Consider the following 21044-nt stretch of genomic DNA (forward strand, 5'->3'; position numbering starts at 1 on the left):
TTTTTCTACAATCAAGAACCTCACTCATTGCTGGTTAAGAGAGGAACAACACTAATTCAACTAAAATTGAAATTAAAACAAAACATACAATAAACAATAATATTTTTTTCTATTAAATTTTTCTCAAACATTAAGTAATGGAACAATAAAAAAAAAATTTCATATATCTTATTAAATCAACCTTATGTTCCTCTTATAAGTAATAAAATAATTGTGTTTCCGATGCTTAGATTTCTTTTCTACAATCAATAACAACTAACTTAATGTTCATAAAATATAAAACAATATTATAAATCTCTCTACAACAACGAACTAAATAAATAAAACATCTTCAATAACACTCTATTGGTGAGGACGATTTGTAAACATTCATATCCATGGAACGTTGTGAGAGCAGAAGCAGTTACATAGAAATGGTTGCATTCAGATCTTCAAAGTTGACTTTCAAGTCAAGCAATACTAATGTGACAAAAACGTTGGCACCGTCTTTGGGGCAAGACACTTTTGCACTTGATCACTATTACACGCGTACAAATATTCCACTTTTGCAATAACGACGGAATAATGAAGCACAGTGCTTCTATTTCTTTGAATAAAACTAAATTTAGTTTTGCCAAGAAGAGCCTTCTTTATTCTTTTCTTCTAAGAATTATAATTGTGACAGTACAAAGGATGACACACCTTGATTATGGGAAAAAAGAATGATGAAAAGATTGAAATTTTCCATAAAAGTCATGGAAAAATTCTTGAAAAAAAATAAAAAATAACTATAACTAATGATATCGTATTAAATAACACAAAAAGAATGATTTCGTGCATACGAAACAAAAGAGAACTTATATAAATAAAATAAAATTTCCAAAAAAATAAAACAAATATGTATAAATGTATCTGTAATACTCATAATTAAATGAATAAAGCAATGGATATCTTTAATAATAGTTTATATTGGACAACCATTTCTAAACATTCCTATTGGTGGAACGTGTTTGTCTGAGCCGAGGCAATAACGCAGAAATGGTTGCATTCAAATATTCAAAGTCGACTCTTAAGTCTGCCAAAGTAGCGTGACCAAAGCGTTGGCACCGTCAACGGGGCAAAAGGTTGTGGAATTTTTTGCACCATCAATCATAATAATTACTATTCCACTAATGATTTTGAGTGATAGAAACTGGTCAGGATTAAAAGTCAAGCAATGGTGTGATGCATAGCGTCAATGGGGCCAAAAGCTTTGTGGAATTCTTATCACACAATAAGAATCACCAGATAGCTAGCATGCTATTCAGTGAACACAATCTAGTGAAACTCGAGTTTCTCAAAAATATACCTATTCTATTAATTACCTCTATTAACTTAGGATGCAGTTTTTGGTTTCCAATTTCCATCTTGTTATCTATGCTTTGGTTTTTGCAGGCTCTGTTTTGGAGTTGGGATGCGCGTCGTCTACACCATCGCAGCTTCAATTGGAAGCAAACGCTATAATCAATAGTGGATGGTGGAATCTGTCGCACTCACATTCACATCAAATATGTTCATTGATTGATGATATACATTGCAATGATGGTGGAAGTGTAACTCGTATCGCATATCTGTGTTATAAGCGACCCATTCAATTAGCAAATCTAAAACTTTCTGTTTTTAAGAATTTGGAACGTCTTGAGGTCTCCTTCTGTGGACTAGAAGGGATTATTCCATCTGAAATTGGTAGTGTTTCAAAACTCACTTATCTTGATTTATCTAACAATTATCTTGGAGTTGAAATACCTACAGCATTAGGAAATCTTTCCAAGCTCACTTATCTTGATTTATCTTACAATTCTCTTCAAGGTGCAATACCTCCATCACTAGGACATCTAACCCAACTATCGACCCTAATCATGTCTAACAACTACATTGAAGGCCCCATTCCTTCTAAATTGTCACTCATAAGAAATCTTAGTGTCATAAATTTATCTCGCAACAAGATCAATGGAACCTTTCCCACTTCACTTTCAAACTTCGTAAACATTCAATATCTTAACATTTCACACAATCTACTCACTGGTTCCCTAAAACCTTTCTCAGGTAAACGTTTGCCATTCTTGAAAAATCTAGATCTAAGCTACAACAATCTCACCGGACCGATTGCTCAGCCTCTGAATGCTTATTATGTGGACCTTTCCTTCAATAATTTGAATGGTCCCATTCCAAACGGTTTAGATCTAAATGGGTTAAGAGGGAACGAAGGTGTATGCAGCAACATTTCATATATTCAAACCAAATACCAATTCCGGCCTTGTTCAGTTCGTGACAAGAAACCAAGGCAGAATCAGTTGGTCATAATCCTTTCTATCACCATTTTTTTATTAATGGCCTTCTTCCTACTTTTATACATTAGGCACAACCTCATTGCAATCAAGAGCAAACATGCAAGGATAACTGAAACATCTAAGAACGGGGATTTGTTCTGCATATGGCACTATGATGGAAGCATAGCCTATGAAGACATCATTACTGTAACCGAAGACTTTGACCTCAAATATTGTATCGGAACAGGTGCATACGGGAGTGTCTATAGGGCTCAACTACCAAGTGGCAAGATTGTTGCGGTGAAGAAACTCCATGGTTTTGAAGCAGAGGTCCCCTCATTTGATGAGAGTTTCAGAAACGAGGCCAAAGTATTATCGGAAATAAAACACAGACACATAGTGAAGCTCCATGGATTCTGCTTGCACAAAAGAATCATGTTTTTGATATATGAGTACATGGAGAGAGGAAGCTTGTTTTCTGTGTTGTTTGATGACATGGAAGCAATGGAATTGGATTGGAAAAAGAGGATTAACATAGTGAAAGGCACTGCACACGCTCTCTCATATCTCCATCATGATTGTGTCCCTCCTATAGTCCATAGAGACATATCAGCCAGCAATGTGTTGCTTAACTCCATGTGGGAGCCCACTGTTTCTGACTTTGGCACAGCTCGATTTCTCAACCTTGATTCATCCAATCGAACTATTGTTGCTGGAACCATCGGATACATAGCACCTGGTAAATTCTTCATATTTTCCTCTACATATAACAAGCAAATAGATAGACTAGTTTTCTGCACTTGTATTTTCCATTATTTTCCTTTTGATCCTTCAATGTGATGTTGCTAAAATGCAGAACTTGCGTATACAATGGTTGTGAATGAAAAGTGTGATGTGTATAGCTTTGGAGTGGTGGCACTGGAAACTTTAATGGGAGGACATCCTAAGGAAATACTCTCATCACTTCAATCAATTTCTACTGATGATGGCATCAAATTATGTGAAATATTGGATCAACGCCTACCACACCCAACATTTTCAGTTTTACAAGACATAGTTGTTGTTGCCATTGTGGCTTTCGCATGCTTAAATCCCAATCCTTGTTCTCGCCCCACAATGAAATGCATCTCCCGTCGTTTTCTTAGTCAGCTCACACCATTCAATATTCCTTTACGTCTTTTCATTGAAGCAGCTCATGAGTCAAGAACTCAAACACAACTTAAATTTATGAACTTTCAACAAAAATATTGTGTTGTTTACCATGTGAATAGTTTAAACACTTTTCGAAATTATTATTTGGCTAGTTAAACTAGTTTTCATTTTGCGTTTCGTATGAATTATAGTCCACATAATTTTCTTCAATTACATCTGTACAACTAGCTTTTCTCAGAATTACCTTCATCTTCAATTTTCACAATGAAAAATTATTCTTATTAAGTTTCTCTATCTTATATTTTGTTGCCATGATTTTTGAAACTGACTTATGCACTTTATGAATAAATACTATTTAGTGAAACAATACATCAAGTAAGGTGAATTAGTCACGAACACACTTAAATACTAAGTATTTCCTTAAGGAACTTTTCTAGACATGAACTTTCACATTACCACACTCTATATCCAATAATATCACATTAGTTGCAAGCACATGACATATTCATATTTTTCTACAATCAATAACCTAACTTTGATACTATTGTTCATAGGAGCAGCATAACTCAACTAAAATTGAAAGTAAGACAAAACATACAATATACAACAATATTTTCTCTATTAAATTTTTTTCTAAAACATTAAGTTATGATAAAAAAAAAGTAAAAAAAGATATTTTCATATATCTTATTGAAACAACCTTGTGTTCCTCTTATAAGTACTAAAATAATTGTTTTTTCCAATGCTGAGATTTCTTTACTGACAATAAAAAAACTTAAAAAATATAATCAATAACAACTAGCTTAATGTTCATAAAATATATAAAAAAAAATTATAAATCTCTCTACAACAAGAACTAAATAACTAAAATATCTCCAATAACAGTTTATTGGTGAGAACGATTTCTAAACATTCCTATCCATGGAACGTTTGTGAGAGCAGACGCAGTAACATAGAAATGGTTGCATTCAAATATTAAAAGTTGACTTTGAAGTCAAGCAATAATATCGTAACAAAAACGTTGGCACCGTCTATCGGGCCAAGACACTGGATCTTTGCACTTGATTACTATTACATGCATACAAATCATTATCTCATAAATATTCCACTTGACTTTGTATATTATACAAACTCTTTATAATCTCAAACTTTACTCTATTAGCCATTTTTTCCAACCTTGCCTATATTAATAGATTTTAGCTTTTGTGTACCTGTAATTTTATCTTTTACATTTGCACCAACAGTACAGTAATCTATAAAGATAAAATTAAAGTTACCGCTATTCCTTATATTAGTATAGATTCAAACATTATTTTTAATTTGGATAAATATAAATTTATTTTGTATTTAATGCTTTTGAAATGATTGTCGTATGGTTAATTTGTTTATACAGCCGTGTCATCTATCTAGCAATGACAAAAATTTCAACACAATACCATCATGGAAAGTAGAAATGGGTTCAGAGTGACCTAAGTCAAGCAATGCATACAGAGCGTGAATGGGTCAAAAAAAGCCTTGTGAAGTCCATGTTTATGACTCTTCCACCCAACACGGCTTATCACATCATAAGAATAAGGAGATAGCTAGCATGGTATTCGGTGAACATAATTGAGTGAAACTTAAGTTTCTCGTAAATATACCTTGTATTAATTACTCTAGATGATGCAGTTTTTGGTTTCCAATTGCCATCTTGTGATGTATGTTTTGTTTTTTATAGTCTCTGTTTTGGAGTTGGGATGCGCGTCTACACCATCGCAGCTTCAATTGGAAGCAAACGCTCTAATTAATAGTGGATGGTGGTGGGATTTGCCGCAAGATATATGTTCATTCACTGATATAAGTTGCAATGATGGTGGAAGTGTAACTCGTATCACATATCCGTATTCCGAGAAACCCATTCAATTAGCAAATCTAAACCTTTTTGCTTTTAAGAATTTGGAACGTCTTGAGGTTTCCTTCTGTGGTCTAGAAGGGATTATTCCATCTGAAATTGGTAGTCTTTCCAAACTTACCTATCTTGATTTATCTCACACTTTTATTCATGGAGAGATACCTTTTACGATAGGAAATCTTCTCAATCTCAATTATCTCGATTTGTCCTACGATTCTATTCATGGTCAGATACCTCCTTCAATGGGAAATCTAATCAAACTATCCACCCTAATACTCTCCAACAACTTCATTGAAGGTCCTATTTCTTTTGAATTCTCATTCTTTAAGAATCTTACTATCATTGATCTATCTTACAACAAAATCACTGGAACCTTGCCAATTTCACTTTCAAAACTCAGGAACCTTCAAAATCTTCACATTTCGCACAATCTACTCACCGGTTCTCTAAAACCTTTCTCAGATGGATTTTTTCCATTTTTGGAAAGTCTGGATCTAAGCTACAATAGTCTTACCGGAGCGATTCCTCTGTCCCTACATAATGTCCACTACCTGGACCTTTCCTTCAACCGTTTGAAGGGTCCCATTCCAAACGGTGTACATCCATATGCGCTAATGGGGAACAAGGGTGTGTGCAGCAACTTTACAAATGTACAAAAGGAATACCATTTCCGGTCTTGTTCAGTCAGCCAGAAGAAACGAAGGCAGCTGGTCATAATTCTTTCTATCACCATATTTCTAATCATGGTTTTCTTACTACTTCTATATCTGAAGCGCAATCGCATTGCAATCAAGAACAAACAAGCAAGAATAACCGAAATATCCAAGAATGGGGACTTGTTTTGCATATGGAACTATGACGGAAGCATAGCCTATGAACACATCATTACTGCAACCGAAGACTTTGACCTCAAATATTGTATCGGAAAAGGTGCTTACGGGAGTGTTTATAGGGCTCAACTACCAAGCGGCAAGATTGTTGCGGTGAAAAAACTCCTTGACTTTGAAGCAGAGGTCCACACATTTGATGAGAGTTTCAGAAACGAAGCCAAAGTATTATCAAAAATAAAGCACCGACATATAGTGAAGCTCCATGGATTCTGCTTGCACAAAAGAATCATGTTTTTGATTTATGAGTACATGGAGAACGGAAGCTTGTTTTCTGTGTTACTTAATGACATGGAAGCAATGGAATTGGATTGGAAAAAGAGGATTAACGTAGTGAAAGGTACTGCACATGCTCTTTCATATCTTCATCATGATTGTGTCCCTCCTATAGTCCATAGAGACGTATCAACCAGTAACGTGTTGCTTAACTCCAAATGGGAGCCCACTGTTTCCGACTTTGGCACTGCTCGATTTCTCAACCTCGATTCATCCAATCGAACTATTGTTGCAGGAACCATTGGATACATAGCACCTGGTAAATTGTTCATGTTTTTCTCTGCTCCTATTTATTTATGATTTGGTGTAGATGAGGACTAATAAAAAATACATGCAACAAGTAAATGGAGTAGCCTTTTACAGTTTCGTATTTTCAATTATTTTTCTTTTATTTTAATTTGATATTGTCAAAATGCAGAGCTTGCGTATACAATGGTTGTGAATGAAAAGTGTGATGTGTATAGCTTCGGAGTGGTGGCACTTGAAACTTTGATGGGAAAACATCCGAAGGAAATACTCTCATCACTTCATTCAACTTCTGCCGGTGGTGACATCAAATTATGTGAAATATTAGACCAACGGCTCTTGCACCCAACATTTTCAGTTTTACAAGACATAGTTGTTGTTGCCATTATGGCTTTTGCGTGCTTAAATCCCAATCCTTTCTCTCGTCCAACAATGAAACGCATCTCTCAATGTTTTCTTAGTCAGCTCACACCATTCAACATTCCTTTACATCATATTTCACTACACCAGCTCATGAGTCAAAAACTCAGGCACTCCTTGAAATTGTGAACTTTCTGAAATCTTTTAGCAGAAATTTAGATTGCAACAACTTCTAATGAAGATTTTTCGCTTGTTTATCACATGAATAGTTAGAATACTTTTTGAAATTATCTTCTTTTAAGTTAAACGAGTTTTCGTTTTATGTTTCTTATGAATTATAGTACTTCTTATTTGTGACACATATTTAATGATATAAAAAAAATACTAAAAAATTTTATTTTATTATCTATGTTTATTTTGTTAACAGGTATATCAAAGTTTGTGTTTTTAGTCATTTGATATTATTAATTTGTTTTTTTATTCATATTTATTTTTATGTCATGTACATATAGAGTTGTTTTATTCTTGTATTTGTTTGTTTTATTTTTAAACTCGTCCTAAAAATGGAAATATATTTCAACTTAATTTACTTTTTTACTATTTCAACTTTTAGATTATATTTTACTCATATCGATTTGATTTATCTTTAAACTGATTTATTTTAAAAATGAAAATATATTTCAACTTTATATCTAATTAACTATTATTTTAGTTCTTAAATAGTACTATAAGTTTTCCAAATTTAAAAATCTTCGTATCAATTTTTAAAAGGTCAATTATGTCTAAAGTTTAATTTCTTTTGTTAATCAATTTTATTCATGATTTGCATTCCTGAACAATAATTTAAAAAATAATTGATTTTTAAAATAAATAAATAAATAATTACTTTTTTTAATGTGTGCCTTATACACATTTTAATTATCATTAAAATTTTTTTTCTAACGAACTTTCAATATAATTATTATTAAATAGTAACTAAGAAAAAAAGATACTACATAATTTATTTTATTATCCATATTTATACAGTTAATAATCTGGTTCTAATTATTTGCTGGGAGGTTTTGGGGGGAAGAATTTTATTAATTTAATTATTGCAATTGATTGGAAAAAGTTTGGATTAACAAAGTTTAAAATGTGGTTAACAATGTTGGACAATCGGTTAAATGAGTATTTTATGTAAAATACCCATTTAACTAATTGTTAAATATAATTAATTACATAATATTTAAGAACAATGATAACTCATATTTGTTATGTGTTATATTATGTTGATGATGAGTTGATCATGTAAATCAAATAAATTCTTTAGTAGAATTTATCATTACATTTTTTTATATTAGTTACTCAATATTTCATTTAAAATTGAATTTGATTTTTTAATTTTAATCAACTTAATTTTAATATATAATAAAATAGAGAATCACATATCACAATTTTAAACGATGTGGGACTAAATCAAGCACCATAATACTAATAATTCTTTCACTTGGGTTTGATTTACATTACCACCTAGTGTAGTGCCTTCATCAATTTTCTTGAAGGTCAGTTGAGGCAATGCAACGCCTCAAATTAGTTGTTGTGAAAATTTTGGTCAACATATCAGCTGGATTCTCTATACCTGAAATCTTCAACAAAAACAAGTCTTCATCATTTATCAAGTTTCTAATAAAATGATACTTCAATTCAATGTGCTTGGATCTGAAATGAAGAATTGGATTTTTAGCAAGACAAATGGCGCTTTGACTATCACTGAACAATGGAGAGTCGTCTTGTTGTTTTCCTAATTCTTTTAGAAGGTTTTTTAACCATATCATATCTTCTGATGTAGTTACATACTCAGTTTTAGTGTTGAGAGGGAGACTCTTCCTTGAAGTTTAGACTTCCAACTGATAATTATATCACTCAACGTAAAATATCATATTAGTTGCAAGTTCATGATATATTCATATATTTTACAGTCAAGAACCTCGCTCTAATACCATTGCTGGATAACAGAGGAACAACACTAATTCAACTAAAATTGAAATTAAAACAAAACATACAATAAACAATAATATTTTTTTCTATTAAATTTTTCTCAAACATTAAGTAATGGAACAATAAAAATAAATAAAAAAATATATTTTGATATATCTTATTAAAACAACCTTATGTTCCTCTTATAAGTAATAAAATAATTGTGTTTCCGATGCTGAGATTTCTTTTCTATAATCAATAACAACTAACTTAATGTTCATGAAATATAAAACAAAATTATAAATGTCTCTACAACGAACTAAATAAATAAAATATCTCCGATAACACTTTATTGGTGAGGACAACAATTTGTAAACATTCCTATCCATGGAACGTTGTGAGAGCAGAAGCAGTTACATAGAAATGGTTGCATTCAGATCTTTAAAGTTGACTTTGAAGTCAAGCAATACTAACGTGACAAAAACGTTGGCACCGTCTATGGGGCCAAGACACTTTTGCACTTGATTACTATTATTAGTATTTGTACCCGCACGGGGCACGAGATTTTAAAAATTTAAAAATGTAAAAATATAATTAAATTTAATATAATTTTTTTTTATTTTATTAAACTAAATAAAAATTTTAGTTAATTTTATGATAAAAATTAATTTAAGTTATTTATATTTATTTTTAACAAAATATATTATATATAATTATTTTAAATAATATATTAAGATTGAGTTAATTAAAAATAAGAAATTAAATTAAATTTTAAATAAAATATTTAATAGATAATGTAGAAAAATGTAATAGTTGATTTTTTAATAATAAAGATGATGAACGATATATAAATTGTTGAGTAGATCCTATAAAAATACAAAAGATAGACGATAAAAAAAATATGAAGAGTAGACAATATAAAATTATAACTGATAGACCATGTATATAAATGTAAATAATAGATTCTTTAAAAATACAAATGTTAGAAAGACGATGCACACAAAATATAAAGATAAAAACGATCGAAAACTACAATGTAGACCCGTGTAGAAAGATATAAAGAATAGACTATTCTTTTGGAGACATTTTTCTATTTTTTTGGATATTGAATTTCAAATTTAAATTTTGTTACTGTATTTTTATAGTTTTTACAATTTAGAATTTTAAATTCAAACTTTATTACTTTATATTTTGAATTTTAAATTTGTCGATATGTATCTTAATTTAGAAATAAAAATATTGAAATTGAAATCATTAGTGAATTTTATATCTTTAAAAATTTCAAGAATTTATAATTTTCACTTTGCAATGATATATGAATGCCTATGTTATAAAATTTATGTTTTAAATTATTGTTTAAGCTTTTGTGAAATTCAAAAATATGTGAAAGTTGTTCAAAAACATTTAAAAATTCATTAAAAAGGCTTTAACATTCTACAACTTTTTGTAGGGGTGTCAAAACGTTCCAGTCCGACCCATTTTACCTTGCCTCGCCCCGCCTTTTCACTTTACATTTTGAAATATTTTTTATAGCTTTTTGAAATTTCAAAATTCAAATTCAAACATTATATATATATATATATATTTCAAATTTTACAATATGAAATATTGAAATAAGATTAAAATTTAAATGGTAAGTATTTTCATATTTTAAAGTTAAAAAAAATTGTAATTTGTACATTATATTTTAATTATTATTATTATTAGGTTGATATTATTGTGTTATTTTATAATTATATTTTTGTTAAATATTATTATATTTTATAATAATTATTATATCGTTATGAATTTTTATATATTTTTATGAGAAACATTAAGAATATTTATTAAAAATATTTTAAATTTTTGTATATGTTTTATATTTTAAATGTTAAATTTAATTTGATTTACGGTCTTTTACGATTTCAAATTTTAAATCCAAACATTATTATTTTATATATTAAAAGATATTTAGTGTCAAGAAATTAATTTAAAAAACAGAGAACATATCGGTTTCCAATAAACTAATTTTAATATTTAGTTTCAAAAAACATTTTACAATTAATTATAACATATATTTGAATATGTATGTGTGAATGTTTAATATATTTGAAAGTTTGTAAAATAAATGAATTAAGCTTGTAAAATAAATAAATAAAAGGCTTAAATTATGAAAATCTTAAATTATGAAACACTTGAATAATCGCTTACAATATTAAAAATAATTAAAATTTTAATTATGAAATTGTCATTTTCAATCACTCCATACATAGAGAAATAAGACTATTCTTTTGCAAACATACTTTTAAAATATGTAAGTGTCATAATAAATTTATATTGACTTTATGTTTTACCAAATCAATTAATTTAGAATTAAACAAATTAATTAAACAATTAATCAATCTTTGTTACCATATTATTATACTTTTTTGCGATTTTAAATTTCAAATTCAAATTTTATTACAACATATTTCGAATTTCAAATTTGGTAATATGCATTTTAAGTGTATTAAAAAAAAAAAAGCCAACCATCATCTTTAAGAATATGAATCTTAATGAAAATAAGGTATGAAAAGTTTGGAAAGGTGCATAAATTTTCTTCAAAAAGTTACTTAAAAAAGGTTATTAATGCAACTTACTTAAAAAATGTTATCATTTAAAAAAAAATTATTTTCAAAAATATTGTTGAGGAAAGCCACTAACAATGCTTTGAATTTCAAAATAGTATGCATTGTTTTTGGCTTTTACCCATATTTTCTACACATATCAAAGAAATCAAAGAAAGAAGAATAAAAGAAGAAACTTGACCTTGTCAACCAAATCATGGAATCTGAACAAGTTGGATATCTATGCATAAAAGTTCATTGTATCACACATTTCAAAAAATGAAAAGTGCATATCTATTTTTTTTCGATAAAATTTAATGTTCATACAAAACATTTATGATTGACAGGGATTAGAGAATGTGTGTTGGAAAAAGGCATGTATTAGAAAACAACATTCATTTAATGTGTGTGTGTTAGAATCAATGCATGAAAAGATGTGTACTCATTTAATGCAAAATATGTTATTATATTATTATTGAATATTATTATGAATTATAACATATTATTTTAGTATAAAAAATCATTAAAGTTTTTCAACTCTTTATTTTTAAGATTTTGTTCCCAAATATTATATTATTTAAGATTATTTTTTAATTATCATAACCAATAAATAAATGAATCAAAAAATACATAGTAAATATAAAAAAAAAATAATTACATTTGAAATTCTGAAGTAACGGCATAATCACTCCCTAAACCCTACATCCAAAAGACTCAATAAGATGGTCCAACTAATTCATTAAATAAATTAGATAAATATGTGTGCGTCATTTATTAGTATTTCAATTATGTTAATATTTATTTAAAAATATGAAAAAGTGGTTTAGCAATCCAAAAACAAAAACAATGATTACATTGCATTTAATGTAATAATAAATAAATATAAATAATAATTGAAAAAATAAAATAAATAAATAAATGAAGTTTGTAGAATAAATAATTAAAAGACTTAAGTATGAAGACTTAAATCGTGAAAAATTTGTTTCAGAAGATTTTCCACGTTACTTAAATCAAAGACGTTTTGAAAACACAAAAAGCTTCCAAGATATAACACTTGAGTGATCGACTACAATATTAAAATAATTTAAAATTTTAATTATGAAATTGTCATTTTCAATCACTAGGCATACATAGAGAGATGATACTACTCATATAAAACATACTTTCAAAATATGGCACTATCAAAATTAACTAATATTGACATTATATATTCTACCAAATCAATTAAATAAGAATTAAATAATTAATCAAACTTCATCACCATATTATTATAGTTTTTTGTGATTTTGAATTTCAAATACAAACTTTAATACCATATATTTCAAATTTTTGTAATATGTATCTTAAGTGTATGGAAACAAAAAAAGCAAACTATCATATTGGAGAACAGGTATCTTAAGTTATTTTTATTTTTGTCAACATAATTGATTTCTGAAGATGAAAAGTAGGTATGGAAAAATGAAAATTTTTAAAAGGTGTGTAAACCTTCTTTAGAAAGTTAAATAAAATAAGTAAATATTGAAAGAGTAATTCATAGATTTAACTTATTAAACTTTAAAAAATATTTATTGGAGTGTGATCTTGATTTTAATTTTAATTTTTTTTTTGAAAATTTGTATTTCACCTGCATGATCTGCATTTATTATAAAAAAAATTGTAATTTATGATTTGCCTTTATGATTTGGATATAGTTTATTATTATACTTGTGAAATAGTAAATTTTATGTTATGAAATTAAATTTATTATTTAAAATAATTTATTTCAAAACATATACAGTGAAATATTTAATTATATATTTTTGTTTGAAAGTATTTACCTTCATAATTATTATTATTATTATTATTCAATAAATATATATATATATATATATATATATATATATTTAATTAAAAACATTATTTTCTAAAAAGTTGTAAGTTATAACTTTGTACACCTAAGATCAATTAAGATTTTTGAATGTCTTGTTGTCATAAGATGTTTTTGTAACTGAATATTACTTTTATTTTTTCACTCATACATTTTTTGAATTTATTTTTTCGAATAAGACTATTAATATAACTTACTTAAATAAGGTTATCACTAAAAAAGTTGTTTTAAAAAATGTTGTTAGTAAAAATCACTAACAATGTTGTGAATTTGAAAACAATACATCTTGTTTATGACTTTTATCTATATTTTTTGCACATATAAAAAATAAATCAAAGAAAGAATAATAAAAGAATAAACTTGACATTGTCGACTAAATCACAAAAAACATTTGACATTTTTGCATAAAAGTTCATTCTATCACACAATTGAAAAAATGAAAAAGAAAATGAAAAGTGCACTCATTTAATGTAGAATTTTTTTTTTATAAAGGTATGCAATCAAGTTCTTTAAATTTATTATTTGTTCATCTAGAAATTCATAAAGTTTAAAATATATGTATTTATTTTATATATAACAAATTTATATTTATATATTTATTTTATTATCTATTCTTTGTTATTTCTCTTTCTATCTTTGTTCTTTGTTATAAGTTAATTGTTGTATACTATTTACTATTTTTTTCATTTATTTGTAATATTTACGTTTAATAATGGTTAAACTTAGAACTCAAAACAATATTGTTAGCTTTGCAATATTATGTATTGCATATTAGATTAGATATCATTAGAGATTTGGTAATTCAAAATGACTTTTACTTTATGTGAAGGTGAGAAAATTTTTGAAACCAGTATAAAATTTTTTCAAAAAGGTAGGTAGATCTTTTAAAACATTTTTCATTTAAAATTATAATACAATAATTTCAAATATAACATTGTAGTGAGACACACAAAAAATCGTCTGTTTCTTCATAATTAATTATAATTAATGATAAAAACGTGTTGGAAGAGACAAAAGTTTACCTTGAAAGTAGTGTTGGGAGAAACTAAAAAGTTATTTTTATTTTTCTCAACCTCTTTTAATATTTGGAGGATGAAATTTAAGTTTTGAAAAGTATAAAAAACTTCTTCAGTAAGTTAGGTAAAACAAAAAATAAAAGTCTTAATTTTTATTTTGGTAAATAAATGTATTTAAAATAAGTAATATAAAATAGTTAATAATGGTTAAAATTAGAATTCAAAACATATTATTTTAAAATATAAAATAGAAAACATGAAACATTGTAAACATAAAAGGTCTTTTAAATAAGAATAAAAAACTTGCGATGAAACAGAAATGAAATAGAAAAAATTAATCAAACAAATAAATAACTATGATATCTTTGTTGATTTTGTCTTTATCACTTTCAAAGATAAGTGATTATCGCTCCTCATGTTCAAACTTTGTAAACATTATTGACCACTAAAGTTATTGACAAATATGAATATATTATAATAAACATTTCTCCAATCTTTATTTCTTGTTATGTATTTATTTTGTTATAAATATTTCTCATTCAACTTTATTTTTATTAATTATTTATTTTGCTTATTCATTTGTAATATTTAATTAAGTTAATTAAATTTAAATATTTATTTCTTAGCATTACTTTGATTATAATGGATACGGATACGTGTTGATAAATTTATTCATAATTTATGACAGTATATAACATAGAAAAAGTGATAAAAAACGATAATTTTAATTGATATTTAACCATAAAATAGATTGGTAATGAAGAAGAATAGTAACAGAAGAGAAGACGAAAAAGATTGTTACTTATAGATGGGTAATGAAGTGGGAGAAGATTGTTACTCATAAAATGAGAATAGATTGAGAGATATAAATACATTCCAACATTTGTAGTTTATATAAAGAGAATATGATAATGATAGTTATTCCAACGGTCACAATTGTACACCATGATGGTTTACATCTATTGCTTATCCTGCACTTACACAACTTATTAAATAGCAATAATTATGGTTAAATAAATAAACAAAAATAAATTAATTTTAATTCAAATATAAAGACAAAACTATAAATATGTTGATCATGGCTATTCCAACCATAAAGATAAATAATAACGTTAAAGTTATTAAAATGGAATACATAATAAAAAAATAAATTAAATTTAAATATTTGAAATGAAACCTCTCGAAAAAACAAATTATGATGTAGAAATGAAGAAAAGGAAAAGGATAACCTTCATTGTGACAGAACAAAAACTTCAGTCAAAGATAACTAAAAATTCAAAAATATAAAAAATCCATAAATAAAAAATCGAAGTGAAAATCATTAAAAAAACATGAATGTGTTTGACACTTTGTTAAGAAAAAAGAAAAAAAGATTTCATTAATCTAAAAGAAAATTTTCATTTTTAAGGTGCAAAAAGACAGAAAATTACTTAAATGTGGTAGAAGCAGAAAACATGAGAGAAGAAGTAAAAATTGTATGTTTGTTGTCTTGTTGAAACAATTAATTTATTTCAAAGAAAAACTGCATTGATAAAAAAAAAAAAGACATTCAACATTACATATAGGTGGTAGAAGCAAAAACGATTCAAAACAAATTGTACCTTTTTTGTCTTCTTGAAACAATTCCTTCATCTCAAAGACATACAAATTGTGTTCTTGAAACATTTCATCCATCTGGAGAAGAAGTATTCAGATCCAGGAGAAGAAGAAAAAATTCGCGAGAAGAAGAAAAACTTGTACTTTTATTGTGTTATTCAAACATTCATCCATTTGACAAAAATAAATCATCCATCAGAGAAAACAACTTCAAAAAAGTATTTAGATATGGTAGTAGAAGAAAAGATTCGCGAGAAGAACAAAAACTTATACCTTTATTGGGTTCTTGAAACATCCATCTGCGAGAAAACATGCATTCATTAGAGAAAAAAACACAAAAAAAGTATTCAGGTTTGAGAGAAAAAGAAAAGATTTGCGAGAAGAACAAAAGTTTTTACCTTTAATATGTTCCTCAAACAGTTCATCCATCTGACAAAGCAATCATTTATTAGAGAAAAAGAACATAAAAAAACAGATCCGGAGAAGAAAAGATTAGCAAGAAGAACAAAAAGCTTAAAAAAATATTCAGATATGGGAGAAGAAGAAAAGATCTGCGAGAAGAACAAAAGTTTCAACCTACCTTTAACCTTTACTGTGTTCTTAACACATTACACATTTCATCCATCTGCAAAAAAAATTCATCCATCAAAGACAACAAAAAACATAAAAAAGTACTCAGATCTTGGAGAAGAAGTAAAATCCTTTTTAATGTTCTTGACAGTGCTTATGAATCTGAGAGCAAAACATATACAAAGAAAAGTATATCTGAGAGCAAAATATCCATCAAACATATAAATACAACATAAAAAAGAAGTTAAATGTGGTAGAAGAACGAAAAATAGTAGAAAAGTTTTTACCTTTTTGGTCTTTTTGGTGTTCTTGACGGTGCTCATGATTCTGATAGCAAAACATCATTCCAACCCAAAAATAAAACAAATACAAAGCAGATCTGAGAGTGTGACACCCCGACTACTATACTAAATAATTATTATTTGATAAAAAAATATGGAATCAATTTTTTTTTCCATACGATTATCCTTGAGAGAACATTAATAATAACATAACTTCATATTCATATATGTAGTTTGCATCTATGTAATTGTTCATGAAATATTACAAAAATATATATTTGTTAAATATTAAGAGTCCTACATCAGAATAGAAGATTTTCTATATTTTTAACATCTCCTAAAGATATTAATAGAAATTATCCATGAGTCAATCTTCAGAAGATCCACCAATAATATCCCGAACAACTCTCACTGAGCAAGTTCCTCTTCTGCTCATGCAACAGGTACATATGAAAGAAAAAATATGAAAGGAGTGAGGTCTTTATAAGCCTTAAATATCAATCTTAATAAACTCAACAAACAATGCAGACACCGGGGGCCTAGATTTGGACCTATAACCACCAAACTTGATCTTGTTTTACCAGACATATGGATCCATATTCCACTTCTGATGATCCAATCTGAACATCAAAAATTGCTTTGGGAAGTGATTAGGTAGTTGAGTATTTCTCATAAAATATTGGTACAATCATAATTATTTCTTTCTCGAGAATATTAGCCATTCATCGGCTCACAAAAGAGATATATACTCACTACCTAACCTTGGCGATGCCGAGCAGGTATCGGATAGTCCCAAGTTTGGCCTATGAATATCCTAGTCCAGGGCGCTATTCTGAACTATCCAGATATTCACCTACTTAGTAAAACTTCCTTAGACCCCACCATGGTCCCTGCCTTTCATCCCGCAGTGTACCAAACTGTGACTTCCCAAATACAAGCACTTTGACACTGGTTTAATCTCAACTTATTGAAACCAGACTTAACTCTTACTTAACTGACATACTCTTGGATATTTTCAAAGGTCATTAAATGTGATGACTATCAATTCATGTCATTGTATAAACTATACAAAGAATATAAAACAACGATAAAATGTACATACAATTTTCTTACATCCAAGCTCACTGAATAAAATAATATATACTTTCACTTCACATTTATTTATTTTTAATTGTAAAAATAATGATAAAATAAGAATCAAAGCAAGAACTTTAAATAAATAATTAGATAAGGGTAAGAACGTTATAAATAAAAAAAAATATAAATTAAACAGGACCAGTACATAATTGGAGATTAAATAAAATAAATAAACAGGACCAATGCATAACTGGAGATAAATTAAATTAAATTAAATAAATAAATAGGACCAGTGCGTAACTGGAGATAAATAAAATAAACTAAATAAACAGGACCAGTGCGTAACTGGAGATAAATAAAATAAAATAAATAAACAGGACCAGTGCGTAACTGGAGATAAATAAAAAATAAAATAAATAAATAGGACCAGTGCGTAACTGGAGATAAAAATAAAATAAAATAAATAAATAGGACCAGTGCGTAACTGGAGATAAATAAAATAAACTAAATAAACAGGACCAGTGCGTAACTGAAGATAAATAAAATAAAATAAATAAACAGGACCAGTGCGTAACTGGAGATAAATAAAAAATAAAATAAATAAATAGGACCAGTGCGTAACTGGAGATAAAAATAAAATAAAATAAATAAATAGGACCAGTGCGTAACTGGAGATAAATAAAAAATAAAATAAATAAATAGGACCAGTGCGTAACTGGAGATAAAAATAAAATAAAATAAATAAATAGGACCAGTGCGTAACTGGAGATAAATAAAATAAAATAAATAAATAGGATCAATACATATTTGGAGATTAAATAAAATAAATAAATAAACAGGATCAATATATAATTGGAGATTAAATAAAATAAATATAAGAGGATAATAAATGAAAATAAGTTAAATGAAAGTAAAAAGAATAATATATGAGTCAAAATAAATAAAAGATTAATATAAAACCCATGAGCTTATCAAGATTAATATATAAGAGCTTAACCTCACTCCCCCTTACCTTATTGATTGAAGAGCACACTAATAATATTTGTAGAGAACTAGGATCTCTTTGAATCTTTGCTTTAAACTTACTCTCTCTTCTTTCTTTTTCTCTTTCTCTTTCTCTCTCTTCTTTCTTTCTTTCTCTCTCCCCTTTTCTTTCTTTCTTTCTTTCTCACTTTCTCACGTAACCTTCTTCATTCTATATATATATATATATATATATATATATATATATATATATATATATATATATATAACATCCATGTGCTTATCCTTTTAAGTAATCATTGCATTCATTAATTAAGAGATAATGTTTATCTCTTTAGATTTTTTTTTTCTTCTTATCTTATCTTATCTTATCTTCTTTTTTTTTCTTTTCTTCTTATCTTTTCTTCTTATCTTCTAATCTCTTCTTCTTCTTCTTTTTTTTTTTCTATATTTTTTTTTCTTTTAAAAGATTCTTCATATATTTTTTTTTTACACACACCTATTTAATTACAATAATTTTTCCTAATATATATATATATAATTTGTTTTGTTTTGTTTTTATTGTTATTTTCAATAAGTAAAAACTACATCATGATAAAATATATTTTTAATGTTTGAACTAAAATATAAAGCATTAGTAAAAAAAAATAGAATTTTTCTAAGTGTTTTATTTAAAATAAATAATACAGTTTATTAAAAATAGGGATGTTACAGAGAGCAAAACATCACTCCAAACCAAAAATAAAACAAATACAAAGTAGATTTGAGAGCAAAACATTCATTTAACATATAAATACAACAAAGAAGATTAGTTAAATATAGTGGTAGAAGAACGAAAAATCGCATAAAATTTTTTACCTGTTTGGTGTTCTTGACGATGCTCATGATTCTAAGAGCAAAACATCATAAGGTAAAGAAAAGAAATAGATGAATGTATTCATTTATTAAAATTCGAAACTTTCATCAGAAAACAAAAACCATAAAAAAACTACATACATCTTGTAAAAGAAAAACAGAGAAAAAATAAACCTTCTATAGAAGAAGCATTGGCGAAGAAGCATCGGAGTGAAGAAGATGTTGTGCTGAACAAAAAGAATTTTGTTTGTGAGACAGAGGGTGAGAGGAGAGGAAAAGTCTGAGAAGAAATTAAAAGAATTTCCTGCACGAGTGATGGGGTGGGAGGGTTACCTTTTGTTTGAGGTTTTAAAATTTGATTTTTCATTTAATTTTTTTTTTGTTGAAAATTTTTTTTGCTTGACACATAAGCTTCTTTGCTATTAGTGGTAAAGAAATTCAAAATTCAAGTTTTACAGATATATTATTTTAATAAAAATCTGCTCTTTGTTAGGTTCTCAATTGTATTATATATAGATACGCGTACAAATATATTTTTCCTATAACGACAGAATAATTAGGGATGGCAACGGGTCGGGTCGGGTATGGATAATGCCTACCCGCAATCTGACCTGCCAACAAAAAATCTGTCCGTTACCCGTCGAGTATCCGCTTAAAAAATATCTGCGGATATTTTTAAAACCCACGGATACCCGTGGATATCCGATACCCGCAAATATTTAAAAAAATATGTATTCTATAAATTTTTTAATATAAAATTATAAAAATAAAATATAAATTAAATTAAATTATAATTATAATTAAATTTGACATAATAAAATATACTATTACTTCTAATTTTAATTAAATTTAACTTAATAAAATATAAATTAAATTTTAATTTTAATTTTTGCGGGTAAAGGGTACCCGCGGGTACGGATAGTATGATACCTGTACCTGACCCGTTTATAAGCGGGTATTAAAATATCCGCTACCTGCTATTCGCGGGTAATAAATACCCGCGGGTAGTAACTATTCATTGTGAATTTTATCCACAGATATCCGCAGACACATATATTTTTGCCATCCCTAGGAATAATGAAGCACAGTGCTTCCATTTCTTTGAATAAAACTAAATTCAGTTTTGCCACGAAGAGCCTTCTTTATTCTTTTCTTCT

At 27.5% G+C, this 21044-nt stretch overlaps 1 protein-coding gene, 1 long non-coding RNA gene and 1 pseudogene across 5 annotated transcripts; 2 read left to right on the top strand and 1 right to left on the bottom strand.

The window, feature by feature from the left end:
- The first annotated feature begins 1306 nt into the window (after positions 1-1306).
- LOC146885991 (MDIS1-interacting receptor like kinase 2-like) lies at positions 1307-3630 on the top strand (annotated as a pseudogene). The gene is made up of 2 exons (XR_014995415.1): positions 1307-3027; positions 3145-3630. The product of XR_014995415.1 is annotated as an MDIS1-interacting receptor like kinase 2-like (transcript).
- Positions 3631-5013: 1383 nt separating this feature from the next.
- Positions 5014-7469, top strand: LOC114184318 (MDIS1-interacting receptor like kinase 2-like). Its single transcript, XM_028071628.2, has 2 exons — positions 5014-6753; positions 6913-7469. Exons 1-2 carry the CDS (start codon positions 5100-5102, stop codon positions 7287-7289), a joined length of 2031 nt encoding a protein of 676 aa, XP_027927429.2. The 5' UTR covers positions 5014-5099; the 3' UTR covers positions 7290-7469.
- A 7848-nt stretch (positions 7470-15317) lies between these two features.
- Positions 15318-20191, bottom strand: LOC114183433 (uncharacterized). 3 transcript variants are annotated; one of them, XR_014995307.1, is made up of 6 exons: positions 20062-20191; positions 19891-19921; positions 16701-17399; positions 16519-16549; positions 16394-16419; positions 15318-16198 (listed from the first exon to the last, which is right to left on the bottom strand). It is a non-coding gene; the product is annotated as an uncharacterized LOC114183433 (long non-coding RNA). The 3 variants fall into 3 exon arrangements; XR_014995308.1 differs by lacking the exons at positions 19891-19921; positions 20062-20191 and adding an exon at positions 19061-19212; XR_014995309.1 differs by lacking the exon at positions 15318-16198 and having other exon boundaries at positions 16229-16419; positions 16519-16745; positions 16978-17399.
- Between the last annotated feature and the right edge of the window lie 853 nt (positions 20192-21044).

Source organism: Vigna unguiculata, chromosome 5, assembly GCF_037176805.1.
Source record: "Vigna unguiculata cultivar grain cowpea cultivar isolate G323 ecotype 2 chromosome 5, ASM3717680v1, whole genome shotgun sequence".
NCBI classification, from domain to species: domain Eukaryota; kingdom Viridiplantae; phylum Streptophyta; class Magnoliopsida; order Fabales; family Fabaceae; genus Vigna; species Vigna unguiculata.

What these genes read in the sequence shown, in the direction of transcription:
- LOC114184318 (XM_028071628.2), top strand. Translation starts at nt 5,100, where the DNA reads ATGATGCAGTTTTTGGTTTCCAATTGCCATCTTGTGATGTATGTTTTG. An exon ending in CATTGGATACATAGCACCTG is followed by an intron (nt 6,754 to 6,912) that starts GTAAATTGTTCA and finishes GTCAAAATGCAG; the next exon opens with AGCTTGCGTATACAATGGTT.